The 21,415-nt window shown below is 43.1% G+C and overlaps 1 protein-coding gene across 1 annotated transcript in view; it reads right to left on the minus strand.

The window, feature by feature from the left end:
* Positions 1 to 21,415, minus strand: part of LOC149868802 (uncharacterized) — a 300,950-nt gene that overhangs the window by 270,940 nt on the left and 8,595 nt on the right. Inside the window, 2 exon segments of the mRNA XM_090037671.1 lie at positions 20,367 to 20,543; positions 20,850 to 20,916. Coding sequence (XP_089893797.1) covers positions 20,367 to 20,543; positions 20,850 to 20,916 — 244 coding nt within the window.

Genomic DNA, 21,415 nt, shown 5'->3' on the forward strand with positions numbered 1-21,415 from the left:
ACTATTCGGTCTGAGCGGAGTTGGCAGATTTTAGCTCCAAAACTCATTTCAAAATTGTAGAAACAGGCACAATGCTTTGCAGTTTACATCTCCATTCTTGAAAACAAACAAAAGTCAAACATATGAGAGGGTTAATGCATCCAAGACACACTATAGCAATCTGCAGTATATTTGTTTTAGGATCAAAAATAATCCAAGCAGCAGCTCCTTTTCAGAGACTAAATGAAACTCTGATATGAAACTAGGTTTAATTTATATTTCTAGACTGGCACATTTTGACTGTCAGTCTCTGTTCTTTCAATGTAGTAAGTACAAGAACTGAAAATTTGCTTTACCTTGAGGTCTCAATAAAGAAAAAATAAATGAGTTTCATTTTTGTTACTTTATCTGTCAACAACTACTAGGCTGGTATGAATCTTGGCAGTATGTAATCAAAGTCTTATGTACTGCAATAACAGAGCTATTCTACCTTATTCACTGTAATTGTTTTCCTCTAGCACAAAGCACTGTGATTCTATAAGAACACCCTTTCATATGTTGGCAAAATAATTCACCCATGTGTTTAAAAAAAAGAAAGTGATGATGCATCTCTTTATTCAATTGCTTCATAGCTATAAATGTAAACTACTGGGAAGTGTATGTTGTGAACTATACAAAGTGGTACTAAGCTACTGCATGCCTTTCTCCAGTCCTCTGTACTGAGACATATTGCACTCTGTTTGGGGGATGCGATATAGAAAACTTTTCCAAAAATGAGTACAGAGGGATGCAAATGTTACACTATTGCTCTTTCTATCTTTATTATAAAGTCCTCCTTGAGAAACTGTAAAAACCATCTTGTTCAAGGAGGAATCTTCATTCCATAGTCTTATTATAGCCTTCCGAGGAGAAACAAGTATTACCACTGTTGCCTAGCTAAGATTTATCGACTCCCTCCTACAGTGTTCATCTTTATTCACTACCAGGAAGCTCCATCACTTCTGTCAAAAATAGTGGAAAGGGAAAAAAAACATTATTTACTAATATTATCCATGACAACCAGGCCCAGGCTCTTGTCTATGGTAGAAGCACTGTGGATTTAAATTACTGAAGTTATTTAGAGATTAGAAACACTGGACTTGAATCATCCTCCTCCAGTTCACTAAATCCCAAGACTGGAAGGCAGCTGTCACAGTGGGCTAGAAGTACCAGTATAATTTCTTCTTGTGTCCAGCTACCACAGTTATAGTTTGCTTTTCTTCCCAGTATCAGGCACATAATATGTCCCTGCCTATAGCCCAGACAAGGTCTTCCACAGTGCATAGTTCCTCAAAGAGTAGGCAGACCAACAGATGCTCCATGGTCTTTGTTTCACAGCACTTGTGCCTGTGTCATTAGTGTTACCCTAATACTGCATACCATCTTTTGACCTGCTGACTCTTGCTCAGAGTCAAGAGTTAACCATGTCCAGGTCAATCTATCTTTCTCCGTGCCTGCTGCCCATGCTGCATTCCTAAGACACTCCTGATGAAGAAAATATATTATTAAAAACATATTAAAAATACTACCAGGGCATCAGTGGAACCCCTCCAAAGACATGTTCTTTATGTATAGAAGCACTGCCTATTTGGAGTTGTCTTTTCTTGTCTCTGTCCATCCACATTATGGGCTAGGCCAACTGGAACCAGATTCTGTGGTATTTAGGAACTGTTGTATAAGCATTTCAGGCAGATTGTCCTCAGCTGGTGGATTATAGTGCAACCAGTGAATCTGGTCTGTTGATTCCATGAATGAGGCCTGTTTATTTTAGTTTTAAAAATACTAAAGTATCAATATTAGTCAGCATAATATATTGCCAAAGGCATTTTGTTACTAATAGGAATTTATGAATGGACTACTAAGTCAGCATTTGCTTTTGGAAATATTTGAAAGTATATAACATGTGAATTAACAGTTCACTGAGGGAATTAGACACCATGAATCAAAAGTTTCTGTGGTGTTTGCTTAAAGTTATTTTGAACAACATTACAAAACTTACTGGTTTTCCTTGGCAAGATACTGCAACTATTTTCTCCATTTCAGAGCCATGTGATTTTCTATCATTGGGTTTTGCTTTAATCAGACTCATACTTCAACTTCATAATCAGTCCATCCCTCAAAAGCTTTAGCTTATTATATGTTATAAACAGGGTGGAACCAGATGAATTATTCTATGTTCCCATAAAGCTGGATGCAGGTTCTTTTGACAAGTCAAGTGATAATTCAAGTAGGCATCGCTTGGCTGAAGTCAGTGGATTCCTCTGTCTGTACAGAGGAAGGACACAAAATGTCCATGAGATTCAACAACATGGTACCAGTGGCAGATCCAGGTGGATGTAGCAGTGTGGTTGCATGAATATATGCACATGGCTGTCAGGCAGTCAGAAGAGCAGCTCCCTGCAGGTAAGTCAGGCAGTATGGTGGAGGGGGAAGGAAGGTGGGGGGGAGGGTCAGGACCCCATAGGGAGGGAGGGGGTTGGGAAGGTCTGGTGCTGCTGCCCAGCCCGGGTGGTGCATGGGGCTTAGGGCCCAGGGCCAGAATGCATGGCTGCAGGGCTCAGGTAGGGAACAGCATGGAACCACACTTGGCTAGACCAGCGGGGTGGTTGTGGGGGGTCCGTCTCACCACCACTGCAAACCCTCCTGGGGGGGCATTAGCCCCACAATTTGTGTGTGGGGTGGGGGCTGTGGGAGCTCCCTACTGCAGGCTTGGGCTCCCCACCCTGCTGCCCTCCCCCGGGGCCTCCACAGCCCAGCAGGTGGAACCCGAAAAGGCAGGGCAGGGAATATCAGTGTCATCACTGCAAAGCCTGCACCACCATCACAAAGCATCCTCTGCCCACCCAACAGCAGTGGGGGTGGCGATGTAGAGTTGTACTCATCACTACTGCCAGCTCTTCTCTCTACTACAGGGCACCACAGGGCTACTACTGCTCTTCTCTGGCCATGCTGCCCATTGGGGAGAGGCAGCTGGGCTCCACATTCTGCTGCAGCAGCTGCTGCCTCCCATGGGTGGCAGCCAGGGCTCAGGCACTGCTGGGGGAGCAGGGGGCTGCAGACTCAGGTCCCTAGCCCCATACCCCTGGCAGCTGGGGGCCCCCTCTTTTAAACAGAAAACCAGGATCCATGAATAATCTACTTGCTACTCACCAGTCTCTGCACTTAGCGCACAACCCTCCTGAACATTTTTTTTGTATCAAATGCATCTCTTTTTTCCAATATTTCTATTCTTTCCTATTTTTGTTTCCATGTCAAGTTTCACACAAACTCTTATTCCATCTGTTACATTAGCTCTGCTGTGCCTGCTTTTCACCCATAGACCCAAGGAAAGGTACTGTGATACCCAAAAGCCTATGTTTATCCCAACCATGAAATTGGTCCAATAAAAGGTATTACCCACAGAAATTCTTGCCTCTTGCATATTTCCCGAGCCATTACAGAACCAACATCCTTTCTACACAACCCAAAATTGATGAGACATTTCAAAATAACTATTATAAAACATTTCAATTGACTATTTTGGGGGAATTTGTTCATTTCCAAAATCTGAGATTTTAAGTGTTAACTTGATTTCAGATGGGAAGAACTTTTAAAATCTTAAAGATTCTTGTGGGACAAGAAAATTATTTCCTGCTCAACCTTACTAGTCACTTAGGACCAGATTCTGTGTACTCTTGAATCACTTTCATTTCATTAAGCTTCACTTCCTATTACCATTCACTTAAAGTTATGTAGCCACATAACTTCAGATTTTGGCATACATATACAGCTGGGGATTCATCATTGCCCATGGAGCTCTGTGGGACTATATTCCATCCCGGAGGAAATGGAATCACTGGTATATGTGTGTAAGGCTAGCCAAGTCCTGAAATGTTAGTGGGAGAAAAGCCATGACTAGGAAGTATTAGAAAGAGGGGAGGGGGACCCTCCCATTTTAGGGAGACTCTTTAGTGTAGTCGTTAGAGTATTTGCCTGGGAAGCAGGATACCCAGAAGGGATTTCAACTTGTAACTTCTGCTTCCAAGTATTTTTAATTTCAAAATGTTTTGCTCCTAATTTACTTACATTTATTTTAAATGTTCAAAATTTCTGAACACAAAAATGCTAAATTTTGAACAAAACATTTCATGTGACCCAAAAGAATATTTTTTCTGAATTTTGAGTTTGATGGGGGTGAGGGGAAGGGGAGGAACTGTTTCAGAGCAACCAAAAGCTTTTTGGCCACTGAACAGAGTTATCAGTTATTTCTATAACTCAGCATAACTAGAATAGATATCACTACATTGCCAGTTACCTTGACACTTCCACGTACACAATTATTCATAGTTTGATAGTTGCATAGTTGGTAAGGTTGGAAGGGACCTCAGCAGATCAAGTTCGACCCCCTGCCATGGCAGGAAAAAGTACTGGGGTCAAACAACCCCAGCAAGGTGTTCATCCAGCCTCCTCTTAAAGACCCCCAGGGTAGGAGACAGCACCACTTCTCTTGGAAGTTGGTTCCAGATCCTAGCCACCCTGACTGTGAAGTAGTACCTCCTGATGCCTAGTCTGAATCTACCCTCTGCCAGCTTGTGACCGTTATTCCTGGTCACTCCTGGTAGTGCTCGGGGGAGCAGGAACTCCCCCAATGCCTTCTGGTCCCCTCTGACTAGTTTGTAACAGGCCACTAGATCCCCCCTCAGCCTTCTCTTGTGGAGGCTGAACAGGTTCAGGTCCCTTAGCCTCTCCTTGTAGGGCCTGCCCTGCTGCCCCTTGATCATGCAAGCGGCCCTCCTCTGGACCCTCTCCATGTTGTCCACATCCCTTCTGAAGTGCGGGGCCCAGAACTGGATGCAGTACTCCAACTGCAGCCTGACCAATGTCACACAGATGGGGAGGATCACCTCCTTGAATCTGCTCGAGATGCATCTGTGGATGCATGACAAGATGAGGTAGGCCTTCCTGACCACGTCCCCACACTGTTGGCACATGTTCATTTTGGCATCAATTACTTCAAGATCCTTTTCTGCCTCTGCACTGATGGTTCAGATCACCACAGAATTTAGCCCAATGGGGTATATTCTGATCCCAGTTGAATTGTTATAAATCTGCAATAGCTCTGATGAAGTTATTCAGATTTATCACATAAAAATATGTCTTACAAATTCCTATGGTAAGAAGGTTTAATAAAATCTTTGAATTGTGGTGATGACCATTAAAAACAGCAACTAGATGGCAAGTTATATCTAAACCTATAAAAATAAATCTTCTTGAAGTCTATCACCACCACATGATCTTTTCCACAATTGAAAGACAGAAAATACTGCTTCCACCTGTATTTTATTTTTTTTTAAATTGACAGAAACCTTAGTAATGTAGTATACTCATTACCTGTATCTCATGTTTTTACTGTGAACTTTGAATAAACTGGCTTGTCAAATTTAACAGAACATTGGTTTAAAAATAATCACTCTCGAGCTTGAACAGTTTTAATCTATTCTTTCTAGAGCATTTGAAAAATACTGCACCATGTTTCCAGCATCTGCTTTCTTCGTTCACTTCTTGAAAGACTCGCTGTATTTACTGCTCTTTATACAGAGGTATAGCATAATATGTTTCTATTGGTAATCTATTTTTCTGCAAGCTATAGAGGGCATTGTGCCAAGGGATGCCAGTGTAAGACTTGCTGGTTCTCCTGGGAAAGGTTGTGGCTTGAATACATGAGCAAATACTTACTAATGATATGAAGTTAATTTAGGAACACTATTAGATAATATAGCACATGTCAATGGGGAAAATGTATATTGAGCACATAGACTATCAGAATTTGTAGTTAATATACTACTTGTGGAAAAACCCATAGACATTTTTAAGAAGCCTCAGGAACAACAAACACAACCTAGAAACATCCTATAACCAAGAGAAATAGATTAAAGCAAGCCTGTTACGTCATAAAAACCCTCAGGTCTTATTTTGAGTGAATGCCCAAAACAAAAATTCTATATATTCTACAGAATGTCACTTTTAGCCCTTCCATATATTCATGTAAGGGCATATTAGTAGGAAACTATGTATTTAGTTGAAATTACACGCGATTAATCAAGTTTTGCATACTACATTCTATACAGAGTAGTCCTGGTACTTGCAATAGGATGGCACTGGGTGTAGTTCGCCACAGAATTTCTTTGAGTGACAACCCCCTCTTCCTACACCTAAAAGGTTTTCTTTTTTCCTATACATCGTCCCCAGCATGCAGTTTTGGAATTTCCATTTCCCAATGGAAAACAAAGTGAGGAAGATAAAAATACTTGGTGAAAAGTTAGTCACTTGAAAAAGTGGCCCAAATTTCAGTATATTCTTGAGCCAATTCAAATTTTAAAGAATCAGCTTCTCTGTCACTAATAGCCACTTCATCAAACTGCCATTGCCCTGACACATAGTGAGTATGCAACCTTCCAGCATTTTACTACTTTTTATTTAAATTTATCATATTTATATAGGACATCTAATCTATTTACAAAATGAAATTAGATTCTGGTCAGAAAGCATAGATTCAGTGTAAATTAACTGATTGCAACATGTTCATGCTTACCATACTGGCCAATAAGCATGCCTTGCCACCTTGGCCAGTACCTAACCTAGGTCTATTTTCTTGCCCTGACTTGTTGTTCACACTGAGTATACCTCTGGAGGTGGCGATCAGTGGTTCCCTGAAGGCTCAGGGGTGACTATTAGCACGTTTTCTGTGTGGCTTCTCCTCCCCTGCACCCTACCCCTCTTCTCTCAGGTGTTATGATCAGCCCTGGTGGTGCTCTAGCATAATGATGGGGCTTTTCCTCCTGTTCTGGGTGCCTGGCAGATGGATGCTGCAGGATTCTTGTCACTGTTCTGTAGTTTTTGGAGAATCACAACACACCAAAAATCTACCCTAAATAGATTGTGGATGGTGGGCAGGTCGATGATGACCCCATGCCAAGTGATTCCCCTTTGAGCATGGGTTGATCCAGTGCCCAGTGTACCCTTCACAGACCCACCTTCAAGCTCACTACAGGCTCACCTTCAGGTTCTTGTCTGGGAGAGTCATCTTTCTGGCATATATTCTCCTCATGCTGCCACCGAGCCAGCTATGGCACTGCATTGTGGCACCCCCCGTTGTGCTTCTATGAGGCTTGTGGTTCCACCAGTTTCCTGCTGGCATGCGCAGAGCTTGCAGATGCTCTAGTGGGGTGTGTGGCTCCATGCCAGGGTTTTACCTCATTTGGTGCCCACAGGGCCCACTGGACTGCTTTCTCCTAGCTCCACCTGACCTGCAGGCTTCCATGTGGTCCTTTGTGTGGGGTGAGGACTGAAGTTGTCCCCAGGCTATGCTGTTCACCAGCCACATTGGGTGAGCTAAAGTCTAGTCAGGTCATAGTTTCATAGTTTCTAGGGTCAGAAGGGACCTGAGTAGATCATCTAATCTGAACCCCTGCCATGGCAGGAAAGAGTACTGGGGTCAAACAACCCCAGCAAGGTGTTCATCCAGCCTCCTCTTAAAGACCCCCAGGGTAGGAGACAGCACCACTTCTCTTGGAAGTTGGTTCCAGATCCTAGCCGCCCTGACCGTGAAGTAGTGCCTCCTGATATCTAGCCTAAATCTACCCTCTACGAGCTTGTGACCGTTATTCCTGGTCACTCCTGGTAGTGCTCGGGGGAACAGGGACTTCCCCAGTGCCTGCTGGTCCCCTGACTAGTTTGTAAATGTCCACTAGATCCCCCCTCAGCCTTCTCTTGTGGAGGCTGAACAGGTTCAGGTCCAGTAGCCTCTCCTCATAAGGCCTGCCCTGCTGCCCTCTGATCATGCGAGTGGCCCTCCTCTGGACCCTCTCCATGTTGTCCACATCCCTCTTGAAGTGCAGCACTCAGAACTGTGCTGCATAGAGGGGGAGTATCACCTCCTTGGACCTGCTCGAGATGCATCTGTGGATGCATGACAAGGTACGGTTGGCCTTCCTGACTGCGTCCCCACGCTGCCAGCCCATGTTCATCTTGGAGTCAATGATGACTCCAAGATCCTTATCTGCCTCTGTACTGACAAGAATGGAGTTCCCCAACCTGTAGGTATGGTGCCGGTTGTTCTTCCCCAGGTGCATCACTTTGCACTTGTCGGGGTTGAATCCCATCCTGTTCTCATCTGCCCACCCCTGAAACCTGTCTATGTCCAATTGCAGCCTATTCCCCCCTTCTAGCATGCCGACATCCCCCCACATCTTAGTGTCATCAGCAGATTTGAAAAGGGTGCTTTTTACCCCCTTGTCCAAGTCACTGATGAAGGTGTTGAACAGTGTGGGCCCGAGGACCAAGCCCTGCAGAACCCCACTGCCTACATCCCTCCAAGTCAAAAATGACCTGCATTCCAGGTTCCTGGTTCTTTGTCAGTGATAGAGGCTTCCTGGCCTTGCCAGGATATTTCAGCCCAGAGGGAAGCAACTGATCTCTGGCTGGTTGTCAGGTGTGTGTCCAGGTTTTCCCCAGATGCCTCAGCCACAGGATGCATTCATGCTACTTTCCCAAGAAAGCTAGCCCTGGGGGGAAGCACCAGATCTCTTCCAGCAGTGGGGAGAGTGTCCAGCTCCATTTATGGTGCCCTGGCATGTTCTCCACCTGCCTCTGTCTCCTGGACCATTTTAAACACATGGCCTCTGGGTTCCAGGCCAAACAGTAGTGCTCCCTCATGCTGCACAGTGCCAGCTGGCTTAATTGTGGCCTGGCCACCTGGACTGCAGTGCCATGGTAAGTCAGGCAGGGGCCTGTCACACTGATTTTTATATATTTGATGCCGAATTTTATCATCTATTTTATGCCATATGTGACTGCTACATACAGACCTTATTTTACTGAATATTCTTAGATCTGGAATCCAGTCCAAATTCACTTCCATGCTTGCTCTTGAAGTTCGGCAACAAAGCACAATGCCCACCCTCGATAATGCTTAAATAATATCTCTGCAGTCATAAAGGACTACTGTCCTCCTTGGGCTTTTTTGGAGGCAAAGTTATTCAGGTTTGAAAGCCTGATTTTCCCATATAGTGGGACATTTTTTTGTTAGTACAATGGAATGTCAGTTTTCTAAGCAGTTAGATTCAAGCAATCACATGCCCAAGAGGCATTCAAACGCCGTGATAATGGGCTTAATATAAATACCTAGATATACGATAGACAAATAGATAGCAATTAGGGATTTTTCTTATTAAGCTATTTCCTCCCAATTCCTCTCTCATCCTTTTATGGTTGATGAAATAGTTCTTGGAAATATCTCTGGGCAGTGAGTTGAAATTGTGTGGATCTGTGAATTACATGTTTGAATTGTAGGGGAAATAAAAAAAATACTGAAGAAGCCAAATTTTTATTGACCTTCAATCAGAATTACACTTCTAAACCACTTAGGAATTCACTGGGACTGTGTATGTGAAGGTCTTCCTATACAGGAATCACTGCCAGACTTGGATCAGTGTTTGCATGATATCCAGTTCTTCATATTGAGAGCTTCTGGGAAGTAACTTGTTTGAATGTAGTTTTAATCTAATTGTATCTCAATGCTTTCTCAAGCTTTCCTTTTTCCTATGCACAAAGTACAATGATCAGAATACTAGCTCGTGACTTGGGTGACTTGGAGTAAATGGCCTGTTCTGCCACAGGCTTTCTACATGACTTTTGGCAAGTAACTTAGCCCCTCTGTGCCTCAGGTCCCCATCTACAAAATTAAGGTTACATCATTTCCTTATTGCATTGGGATTCAATAAGGAATATATATCATATACCTGTGAAAGATGATACTATACGAATAGGGGCATATAAGCACCTTAGAGAGATCAATAAGATGGACTTCCCTTCAAAAACCCAGCTCAACATAACCATACATTTGATCAATTTGCTTTAAGGTCTTATCTGCACCCAAAGTGACTCTGCCCTCCAACTATGTCCTAAAGCATTCTCTGCTGCTCTGAGTGGGTTGCCTCTTAAATCAGAAGTACAGCCGTGTCCTAATCTGTGTTATTGACTGAGAGGTCCAATTAGCTAGCCTCAAGCTAATTAGCTTGCCTACAGTGCCACACGGGCATGATTTTCAGTTTAGGAAGAAACCCACACAGAACAACACAGAGTGTTTCTCAACCTTTTTAGACTTAAGACACCACTGTTTAGAGTCAAGGCACCTCTTAGAAAATGCCAGCTCTTAGCACTCACTACAGAAAAATAAGAGATCAATTCTCCTGTTGCAAAGAACTCCTGAAGACCACAACAGGTCAGAATGTATTTAACACTATAAATTCTAACTTGAAATCTCTGGGTTTATTTTGTGAATTATGTTTACACACCTAATAGCTCTAACATTGCATGGCACCCCTGAAAGTCTCTCAAGCCACGCTAGAATGCTATGGCACCCTGTTTGACAATTACTGGCTTAAGTGGTAAGTTTACTGGTAACTATCAGCCTCACTATAAAGCTAAATCTTTCTTTACCTGAAAAAAAAAAAAACAAGCTTCACGTTTCACTCTGAAACACTTTGTGTTACTTTCTTGACCTCCCTTCCCACCAGCTATTTTTAATATTGTTAAAATCTAAGGACAAATTTATTGCAGTATGATAAGAGATGTAAGTATATCTGCTACAGAAAGTAGAATTAATTAGTCCTTGTGATTGTAAGAGATAATCTAGTGTTGAAATAGATTTGTGTATAGAGGGTGATAGAAAAAACAAATGTTGCGTGTCAATCTGGAGACAGTTTTCACTTAAATCATCAATCTTTGGGGTCAGATTTCCTCTGCTCTTCATGCAAGTATGAAGGATAGAGGAGAGGACATGCAGTCTTTCCTTCAACTTTTGTGGAAATGACAAGGGGAATCAGTCTCAGGGGGAGCATAATCACTTCCAAACAGTGTAGGGATAAAGTGGGCCACGTAGTAGAAAGACACCTAAGACAACATTATCTGAAGGGACTGTGCAGTTTCAGGAAGTCCCAAATTCTAATCCCTATTTTGATATTTACTCCCTTTGTGACTTTGGATGAACAGCTTAATTTGTCTTTCTCTCTCAAATCTGTGTAACACCCCTTCACAAGGCTATTGCCAGCATTTCTTAGACTCTTTACTAAATTCTTTGACCATATCATATGCTATGTTTTTCCTAAACAAAGTGGTACCAGAAGAGAAGGATCTAGAGACAACAAAAAAAGTAGCAGCCTCAGGAATACATGCATTGCCTAGACCAACAGGGCTCAACTCCTTGAGCACTACAGCTAGATGACTGGTGAGGGGCTGCTCTGTAAACTGGATCTAGAGTGAGAGGTCATGTCATTTGGCCTGTGGAGCTGGAATTTGGTGGCAGCAGCATTAACTGCTGTGGCTGTTGGAAATTCACGGCAGCCACTGAATTTCTAGCCCAATGGGCAACCCCACAGACCAAATGACAACTCTGGATCCAGCCCATGGGGCTTCCTATGGGTCCAGAAATTTGGTTGCTGGGCAAGTGGAAGCAGCTAATTACCACTACCCTGGGAACTGTGGTAATTAACGCTCCCACCACTCACCAAACTGCCAAACTTCTAGACCTGTGGGAAAGTCCCATGGGCTGGACAGCATGGTTCTGTGGTCACCCCAGTCCAGGCAGTGCTACAGCAACCACACAGAAAATGTCAAATTAAAGCTTTCTTACTAAAGAAATGGACTTTGGTGTCTGCACATACCACAGGAACAGACAAATATGAGAGATAATCAGATTTTTCAAATACATTATTTGGCTTTTTTTGTACTAAGGGTGAGTCTTATACATAAAAACCCATTGATAGAGTTAAAACATTTGTCAGTATTTTCACTGAAGCAGAACTTGTTTATAGTTCCTTTACAGGCTGTCTTGTAGGACTCTAAAAGCCACAGCCACAAGCCTCACATTTTCAAGTCACCCAGCTGTGACTGTAGATGAGGGATAGATGAAAGGGCCAATGAAAACTTTCTTAGGGTGCTGACAGAAGTGATATTTGTCATGCAATAGACCCCTTGAAAACACTCTACAGCCATGCACTGACAGAAGTGCACAGCTGCAAAGCACTTTAAAAGTGCCCAATCATGGAACTAATTAACCCTCATTTAATTAGGGTTCAGATGAAGGTGCTCCAAACTTGAGCACCTTCATTAACTTCTGTTCAGCCCTGCAAGTGAATAGGGCTGGGCTGATGCAACCCAGCCCTACCCCCAGTGTTGTCTTCAGGATGGGAAAGGGGAAAGGAAGGAGAGGGGAAAGGAAGGAGAGGAGTTAGCCCAGCCTGTGCTGGGAGGGGAGGGAGGCAGGTGGATTGGAGGCCCCCACTTTGGAGGACTCCAATCCACCTGTGTGCCCTCCTCCCTCCCCCCACAGCACAGGCTGAGCAAATCCCAGACAGAGCTCCCTCTCCTCCCATCCTGAAGGTAAAACTGGAGCTGGGAGGGCAGAGGGCAGAATGGGAGAGAGAAGGGCAGACAGACAGCCTCTCTCTGCTGAATCAGCTCCATGAGTTACAGAGGGGTACTGTATGTTGGCCAGCACCCCTAAACTCTGCTGGATGTATTCAAGCTAATTCTTCTCTACTGGTAGCTGCAAAGATGAAGCACAAAGCATGGGAATCAGCCTGGCTTATAAACTGGCAATAACATATACCTTCCTACATATTGTGACCTTTAATTAGTTAAGCTGCAAAGAATTTTATTGGACACAGGCAAATTTATACCATTTTGGCAGAGAAGAGAAAACTTAAATCAGTTAATCTCATTAAAATATTATGAAATTGCTTCCCTAAAATATATCGGTTATAAACCATACATAAGAAAGCAGGAGCAGGTTATGCCAATACAAAGACAGGATAGGAAGTGTTTCGAGGAACCAGCCTGGCTAAACATCAAACTCAACGAGTATAAATTAAAAAATGAATCTTAGAAAAAGTGAACATTTGGTCATATGACAAGGGATGAATATAAGAGTGCATTCAGACATTCAAGGAGTTTGGGGTGGGGTTAGATTGAGTAAAAAATGGCCACGCAATCTAAAATAAGTTGGAATGGGGGAGGCTAGCAAGGGATATCATACAGGATTGGGGGGAAAGCAGGCTCTGGGGAGGGTTATAGGTATTAGGGGGGCAAGTGGGGTCTGAGGGAGATCAGAGGGGTAGGTAGGGTCCATGAGGAGGCTGCTGGGGTCCTGGAGGTTTTGACAGGATGAGAGGGTCTTTCCAGGTCTGCAAGGAGGCTTGAGGGGGTGGAGGCCTCTGTCTCCCACCCCCTAGGACCAGAGGCTATTTCAGCCCTCTCTCCCTGCAAACCAACCCCCCCAACCTATCCCTCCCCCCACTCTGGTTTACTTCCTCAGCTCCCAGCATTGGTGAATACCATCAAAACTGGCCCTGGGAGCAGCTTCCAAGATGGAGGTTTGGCAGGCTAGAGGAGGGCTGGTTGGTCCTGTCAGAGTGGGGGGAGGGGCCAGGAGAATAAAAATAGCCTATAATGATAGGAAAAGTGGGGCCATGGGACTGGGGCCAGTTGCTGGGTTAACCCAGCCCTGGGCTATGCTGGGAACTGTACAGACGTTCAGGACAGTTAGCTTAGTCTAAAAATGGCCAACTGAACTATGTTAGGCTACCTCAGATGTAGGGGTTTGCCTGTTGGGTCAGGGAAGGTCTGGACAAGCCCTGGCCAGCTGGCAGGGGCACTCCAGCAGCCTCCAAGGAAGCTGCCAAACCACCCCTCTACCCAGCCTTATCCCACACCCAGCTTTGAGGCTGTCAGGGGGAGGGGACAATGCAGAGCTGCCAGCTACTTTGCCCGGCCAGAGTTGGAGGTGGGGGCAGGGTGAAACAGAGGCCCCTTGTCTCATGGGTCTCCCTTCAGCTACCTCAGCTGGGGTATTGTGGGGAGCTGGGCTGGACCCATGAGGCAAGAGGGGCTCCTGTCCCCCACCCAGAGCTCTTGACAACAGGAGCATGGAGCTGCCAGCTGCTTTGCCTGGCAAGAGCTGGAGGTGAGGAAGGATGGAATGGAACCCCCTCACCTCATGGGCCCAGCATTTTTAAGCACTTGAAGGAGAAGTGCTTGGGGATTAGGAACAATCAGCATGAATTCACCAAGGGCAAGTCAAGCCTGACCAACCCGATTGCCTTCTATGATGAAACAACTAACTCTGTGGATGTGGGGAGAGCAATGGATATGCTATACCTTAACTTTAGCAAGACTTTTGAAACAGTCTCCCACAATATTCTCAGAAGTAAGCTAAGGAGGTACAGGTTGGATGAATGGACTGTAAAGTGGATAGAACACTGGCTGGATCATTAGTCTCAGAGGACAGTAATCAATAGCTCAATATCTAGTTGGCAGCTGGTATCATGTGGAGTGCCGCACGGCTTGGTTCTGGGGCTGTTTTTGTTCAATATCTTCAACAAAGATCTGGAAGATAAGATGGAGTGCACCCTCAACAAGTTTTCAGATGACACCAAGCTGACAGGAGTAGTAGATACACTGGAGGGTAGGGTTAGGATTCAAAGAGACCTCAACAAATTGGAGGACTGGATCAAAAGAAATCGCTTGAGGCTCAAAAAGGACAAGTGCAAAGGCCTGCATTTAGGACAGAACAATTTGATGCACAGGTACAGCGCTGGGGACCAACTGGCTAAGCAGCATCTCTGCAGAAAAGGACCTTGGGTTACACACACTGCATATGAACCAACAGTGTGCCCTTGTGAAAGAAGGCTAACAGCCTAACTGGGCTGCATTAGTAGGAATGTTGCCAGCAGATCGAGGGAAGTAATTATTCCCCTCTATTCAGCACTGATGAGACTGCATCTGGAGTACAGCATTCAGTTTTGGGGTCCTCACCACAGAAAAGATGTGGACAAACTGAAAAGAGTCCAATGGAGGGCAACAAAATGGTGAAGGGGCTGGGACACATGACTTCTTATGAGAGGCTGAGGGAACTGGGCTTATTTAGTCTAGAGAAGGGAAGACTAAGAAGGGATTTAATAGTAGCCTTCAACTACCTGGAGGGTGGTTCCAAAGAGGATGGATCTATACTTTTTCAGTGGTGGTAGATGATAGAACAAGGAGCAATGGTCTCAAGTTGCAGCAAGAAAAGTTGAAGTTAGATATAAAGAAAAACTCTCATGAGGAGGATAATAAAGAACCTCCCCAAATGTCTGTAAATACCCTAAGAGTATCGCATGGGAATGCAGGGAGAAAAATCTGGAAGGCCAAGACACAAAATGAGATACATAAATCAGGGGTATAAAAGGCTACAAAAAAGCAAAAATATGTTAAAGCAAGTGTATGTCACTTACGGAACTTGAAGAACAATCAAATAATTGATGATGTAAAGAACGTTGAAGTATTTAATGTTTTTTTTTTCTTCAATCTCCAGAAACACAGTCAACTACCAGATGGCAAGTTTAGTTGGCAGGAAGGATAGGAAGGAGAGAGAATCAGTCCAGAGCAGGCAATGAAGAAGTTAGAGATTACTTAGAGAAGCTGGATGCTTTCAATGATTCTATAATACTGTAATGAAGATATGCAGAAATCTATAACAGATTAAAAAGTCTGCTTCCACATGGAAACTGGTGCAAAAAAGGAAACAGCTTTGAGACCATTTTATGAATAGCACATACAGCCAAGTGGGAGGGAGGGGAGCAGGTTAGGTGAAGATTGTGAATGACAGACAGTTGTTGGGTAATAATGTTGGATGAATCTGAGAAAACATATTCCAGCCAATTAACTCCCTTGAGTCAATGGTGGAGCAGTGGCCAACTAGCACTCCTTCACAACGCAGGGCTGTCCAACTGGTGGCCAATGAGGAGTTAAGTTGCAGACCCCAGGCTCCCACCTGGCCAGTGCTGCCTCTATTGCTCTAGCTGAAGGATCAGTTGGGGGCTCTGGGCTCCCTCTCCCTCTTCTGGTTTCTGTGGCATGCCCCCACCCCAGCTCAGCTCATTGTGGCACAATCCATAGTGCCAGGGGAGCCAGAGGCCTGGACCACCTGTGCAGTGCAGTGCAGTCTGGGACCCCACATCCAGGCAGCCAAATGTGAAGCAAGATGCCACAAATGGTGAAGCAAATGGGGCACCTGCCCACCAACTTGCACACCTGTGCAGTGGGCAGTAGGGGCACCTGCATGTGGTAGAGCTCTGCAAACTCAAGAAAGAGGCTTGATGGCTTGTTGATAATGCAGACGCCAGCACAGTGCAAAGATGACCTACACATGAGCTAGCCTGAGTACAGAAAGCAGTGGAGTTCCTATAACACAGAGAGCTGCAGAGCAGTGTAGGCTAATTTACCCTGACTCACCTCTACCCTGCACTGCAACCTGTGATAGTCATATACATATTCAGGTACTTACAGTTTCACTGTGAATATTTTGAGCAGCTCTGGTTTGGATGAGTTTCAGAAAATCATCCAGACTTCTGGATTTGGGTTAAATACACATCTAAATCTTTGAAAGTTTACCTATCATTATCAAGGATCTGGCTATGTTTTATTGGCAGAACAAGCATCAGCAGCTGTAACAATATTCTTGAAAAGGAAAGGCTCTATATTTCTTTTCCATTTTATAAGATGGGAACTATCTTGACAGTGTATGTAGGGGCTGTATGCAGTGCTGTGTATGTAGGGGCTGGGTTACAATCATGTTTATAGCCCCTACATACACAGCATTCATAAGGAGATTCACAATTTGAATTCAAATGGACTAGGAGGTCACTGAATATCACCTGAAGCCTGGCTGTAGAATCAAAAGTCCCCTCAGAGACTTCTTAAATCACTTGCTTCCTGAGGGTTTCCAGTAACTTGATTTAAATACGCAGGAAGATTCTTATTATGTCATGGTTAGGGGCTTTCACATCTACAGAGAAAAACAGTAGGTTTACCTGTTTATGTGAAATAAGACTGTGCTGCCCTACCCCCAGGTGTGAGGGAAGGAAGCACAAACTGAAGAAGGAAGAGGGAGCCCAGAGACCCTGTAAGTAGCAGCAGCATCAGTGCTGGGAGGACCATCAGCAAGGCAGAAACCCGAGAAACCAAAAAGGGCTTGATGGCATGTTGGTGTTGGAGGCAGGTCACCAGCTGAGACAGTCCTGTTATACATAATATGAACAAGAGTATGCTCATTTAATATTAGAGATGCACTGCAGTCCACAATTGGCATGACAGAAAGCCAGGAATTCCTGTAGGTTGAGCACTGGGCAAGCCATTCTGACCTCAAAAGAGAGTCTAATCATTCTGGCTTCTTGGGTTTATAATGCTTGACGCCGAAAAGCTGAAGCAACCCAAGTCAGTGGGAACTGTTCATAGTGGTATACCTAAACAGTTTTGTTATACATGAAGTGGAATAATACTTTCTTATATACCTCAAAAGTAGGATTTACAAGGGCCCAGGATCAATTAAGTCTCCTCTGCAGCACACAAGTGGTAAAAGTGATATTAAATATGCAATTAGGGATCTCCCCAGATGTATAACTGGCTCCATGACTGGCTCTTTTTCAATCTCTTTAGCATTTGGGGGAGGAGGCAGGGGGCTTGGCCATATCTGAAATAGGATGAGGCTGAGTTAGAAAGCCATGCCCTCTAGCAATAGCTGGTACTATAACAGTCTCTATGACACAGTGACAAGATGGAGGAAATTAAAGTAACCTTGGAGCATTCATTTGTTGTACCCAGGCTCATGTCTGTTTCTGGTTGCCCAGACATTATGGGGAAGGGATGGAAAGATAGTGGAAACCTTCCACTTCTACCCCCACACCCTGCCCTAAGGTACACTGATCATTGCTCTTGCACATATGGGGATGTGGGCCTATGACGATACAGTACTTTGTATATATGACAGGCTTATGTCAAAACTATTTGGCAAAATCTATATAAATTATCTATTTGTTTCAGGGTAGGCACTTCTGAAAATTGTTTCCATGTCCTACATTTTCTTTCAGGACACTTGATTGGTGAGTACAGCAAAATGAAGAGCACTCAAAAATCTCATGTTATTGATATTAGTCAAGCAAGCTGTATTATTGGGAAAGAAAACAGAAAGTACAAAAAACCTCAATGTGAAGTTTGACCCCTTATTGTACTCTCAATTTATTATTTCTTCAGGAATTACTTTACTGTCACTCACATACTAATCATAGGCCACAGAATCATAGGCCATGGCCTGACCAACTTTTAGCACATTAATTTATATAACTTACAAATGCGCAATCGTCATTCCAGTTAAAACTGTATAGCTATTTTTTTAACTGCATAGCTAGCTAAATTAACTTGCTAAAAGTTGGTCAGGCCATGGCCCAGGTGGCTCACTCCATTCTGTGGCCTACGTTATTTTTTTTGTCCTTGCCCAATACTATCTTATGGTTATTTATATTTTATAGTTTATTTCAGGTTTTCTTATTTTATCATTTATTTTAAATAATCTATAATATTAGGAAAGTACTTTAATACTTTACTAATATCCTAGTTCTATAATATTAAGAAAATATTAGAAGAGCATTTAGGCATACTTTACAATATTGGCTTGGCCATGGTTTCTATCTGTATCTGACCTCCAGAGTTGGAGGGCTTCAGCAGCATGTTGGACAGTAGGGTTGTGTGAAGCTTTGGTCCCTGATTCAATTCAGGGGAGATTCAGCCCAATTTGGTTGCTGAATCTCCAAATCCAAATCAAATCAGAGGACCCTTTAATCTCTCCAAATTGAATTGGAACCCTCCAAATTGATTCGGAGAGATTTGGAGATTCGGACATAGAAACAACCTTAAATGTTTTTTCTACGTACCTCTAGGTAGCAGGCAGCTCATGAATGCAGATGGAGTGTCCCACAGGTGTGTCTATGTCTGAACTGCTGATTCACCGAATCAGCATCAAATCTTCAAATTTGGATTTGGCCAATTGAATCAAGGACAGTGATCTGAATCAATGAATCAAATCACTGTCCCTGATTCAGGCCAAATCTGAATCCAAATCAAATAGAGCCAGCTTCACACACCCCTATTGGACAGCTAGCAGCTGTGCCCATACTGCAGCTCAAACCTGGGAAGAAACAGCAGCTGGGAAAAGCTGTGTGGGAAGCCAGCTCAGAACACTGGCCTGCCTAGGACCCAAGCTTGGTTATTCTAGCCAGTGGATGCAAAAAGTTGCCAACCCCTGGTTTAGAACATTGCATGACATTATGGTATGGAAACTATAGTTGTATTTTAGGATTTCATCTACAGAATGCTGAATTCAAGTGGTTTTTGAACAACAGGAAAAATCTATTCTGATCTGCTAATGCTGGACTGCATTCTCGTTTGTGCAAGGCAAAATCAGCAGCATCCTACATCATCTTTGACAAGTGATCCAATGTTGAACTATTTTAAGATGATTACCTAGATATAAAAATGCTACACTGAGGTTTTAAAGCACAAACCCACAGAAGAGGCTACCATGCTTCACCCCTTTAAAGAGGCGCCTTGTGATGTGCAGCCCAATTGTTAATTGTCCCAGAGGGCACAAGGGATCAGTAGGAGTTTGGGACTTTCCATTCCCCAAATGTTCAAACCTAAGAGGAAGCCAAGTGTGTAATGGTGTACTCTGAAGGCACCTGATAGGTAGAGATGATGAGCAACCAATAGTTTTTGCTACTGAATTCAACTGGATCTGATAGGTGGTTCAGTGCTGAAAAAATCAAGCCATTCCTATGGGTGCCTAACGATGTACTTAGGCCCTGAATCCATACATGCACATGTCTATGCATGTGCTTTACCTTCTACACATGGATAGTCCCATTGACACCAGCAGAGCTGCTCAATCCAGGAAGGGTAAGTATGCACATAAGTGTCTGCAGGATTGAGAGTTTGAGACTAAATTTATGTACCCTTTTTTGCTTTGTTTTTTAAACGTTGGTCCAACACTCTTCTTACATATCTTATGAAATTTGCAAATTGCTCATTTAAAATGCCTCTAAGATTGTCAGTCAACAACTGGGCAGCATGTCCAACAACTGGGCAGCATGTCTTCACTCAGACTGACTGAGATGGTTTAATTTCAGAGCTGTATTAATTAACAGGAAACTATATAATAATAATAATAATAATCTGTTAAGTGGTTTCTTCACCTGGCAATAAGCATCATGCAACTTCCATCACTATTAATGGGAGTTACATGAGAGAAGAATTGATCTCTGAGCATTTAAACATCAGACATTCTCCACAATATTTTAAATTTTACATCCTGGGTTTTCAAAGCGGCCTGTTTGAACATGTAAGGCTGGAATGCTGATACAGGCCATGGGCTGTACAGGTTAGATCAGGAACACAACTACTGTCATTCAGTTTGAGGATAATCAAGATTGAAGTCTCACCTCTTGGTTCAGCATGGGCATGCAGCCTGAGTTTTTGTTGGTGAGCTGCAAGGGTGCTATCTAGCTTGTCATGTCTAATAACTTTCTCTTCTGAAGGCTGATATGCTGAAAGATCTGTGCTGCTGATGTTAAAAGCTGGATTTTCAATGCCTTCTGTTGCTGCTCTCTCTTCTTTTACTATGGAAAACAAGGAGGTCAGAAGAGCACATTATACCAAAGTGTATTTCAATGACAAGCAGAAAATTCCTTCTAGTAATTCCTTTGCTGAAAGACTCAAGTGTATCGTCCTCAAATGTCGCCAAAACAGAATTAGGTTAAAATTAACTCTAAAAAAAAAAAAATAAAAAAAAAATAAATGATTAAAATAATTACAAATTGCACCCTGACAAGCAAGAGCAAAATTTCGCCCACAGCCATTTGTCTGTAATTAGTTAATTAATCCTTACACAAATTATGAGCAATAACTCATCAAGCAAGGCTCACCCATCAGAAATTCAGCCGACTTGGATTTCTTCTGCTTAGTTTGCTTCAGAGCCTTCTGCTGGAACTTCTGGAGGGAAATTGTTAAATGAATAAATTAGCTAAAGAACGAAGATCATTCTTTATGATCCACAACTACCACAGTATTTTAAATATGGGATGGCATTGAAATGTCATTTAATTTACATCTCTGCTAAAGGGGTCAAACACTAATTGAACAACAGAAGTGGAAGAATTAAATAAAATAGGAAAAGAAAAGTTAAAACAAATGCCAAATGAAGGTCACATTAAAATACTATTTTTTAACCATTTTAATTAATGTAAAGAAACCATAACAAATGAAGAGGGTTAAAAAAAACCTTCTCTTTAGAGTATGAATTCAGCACCACTGCTCCATTTCACTTTCAAAATGTAGGTGCTCCATTAAAAAAAGTTTGGTTATGAAGCATATTTCTTACAGATAGTCTTCCCTCTGCCATCCATGACTGTTTACTTTCTAGGTCCATTTGGAACACTGTGTGTGTCAATAACAAGGAAATGAGATCTCTAGATTTATATAAAACAGTAAA

The sequence above is a fragment of the Crocodylus siamensis genome, chromosome 3 (assembly GCF_052110815.1).
Source record: "Crocodylus siamensis isolate JL-2025a chromosome 3, ASM5211081v1, whole genome shotgun sequence".
Taxonomy (NCBI): Eukaryota; Metazoa; Chordata; order Crocodylia; family Crocodylidae; genus Crocodylus; species Crocodylus siamensis.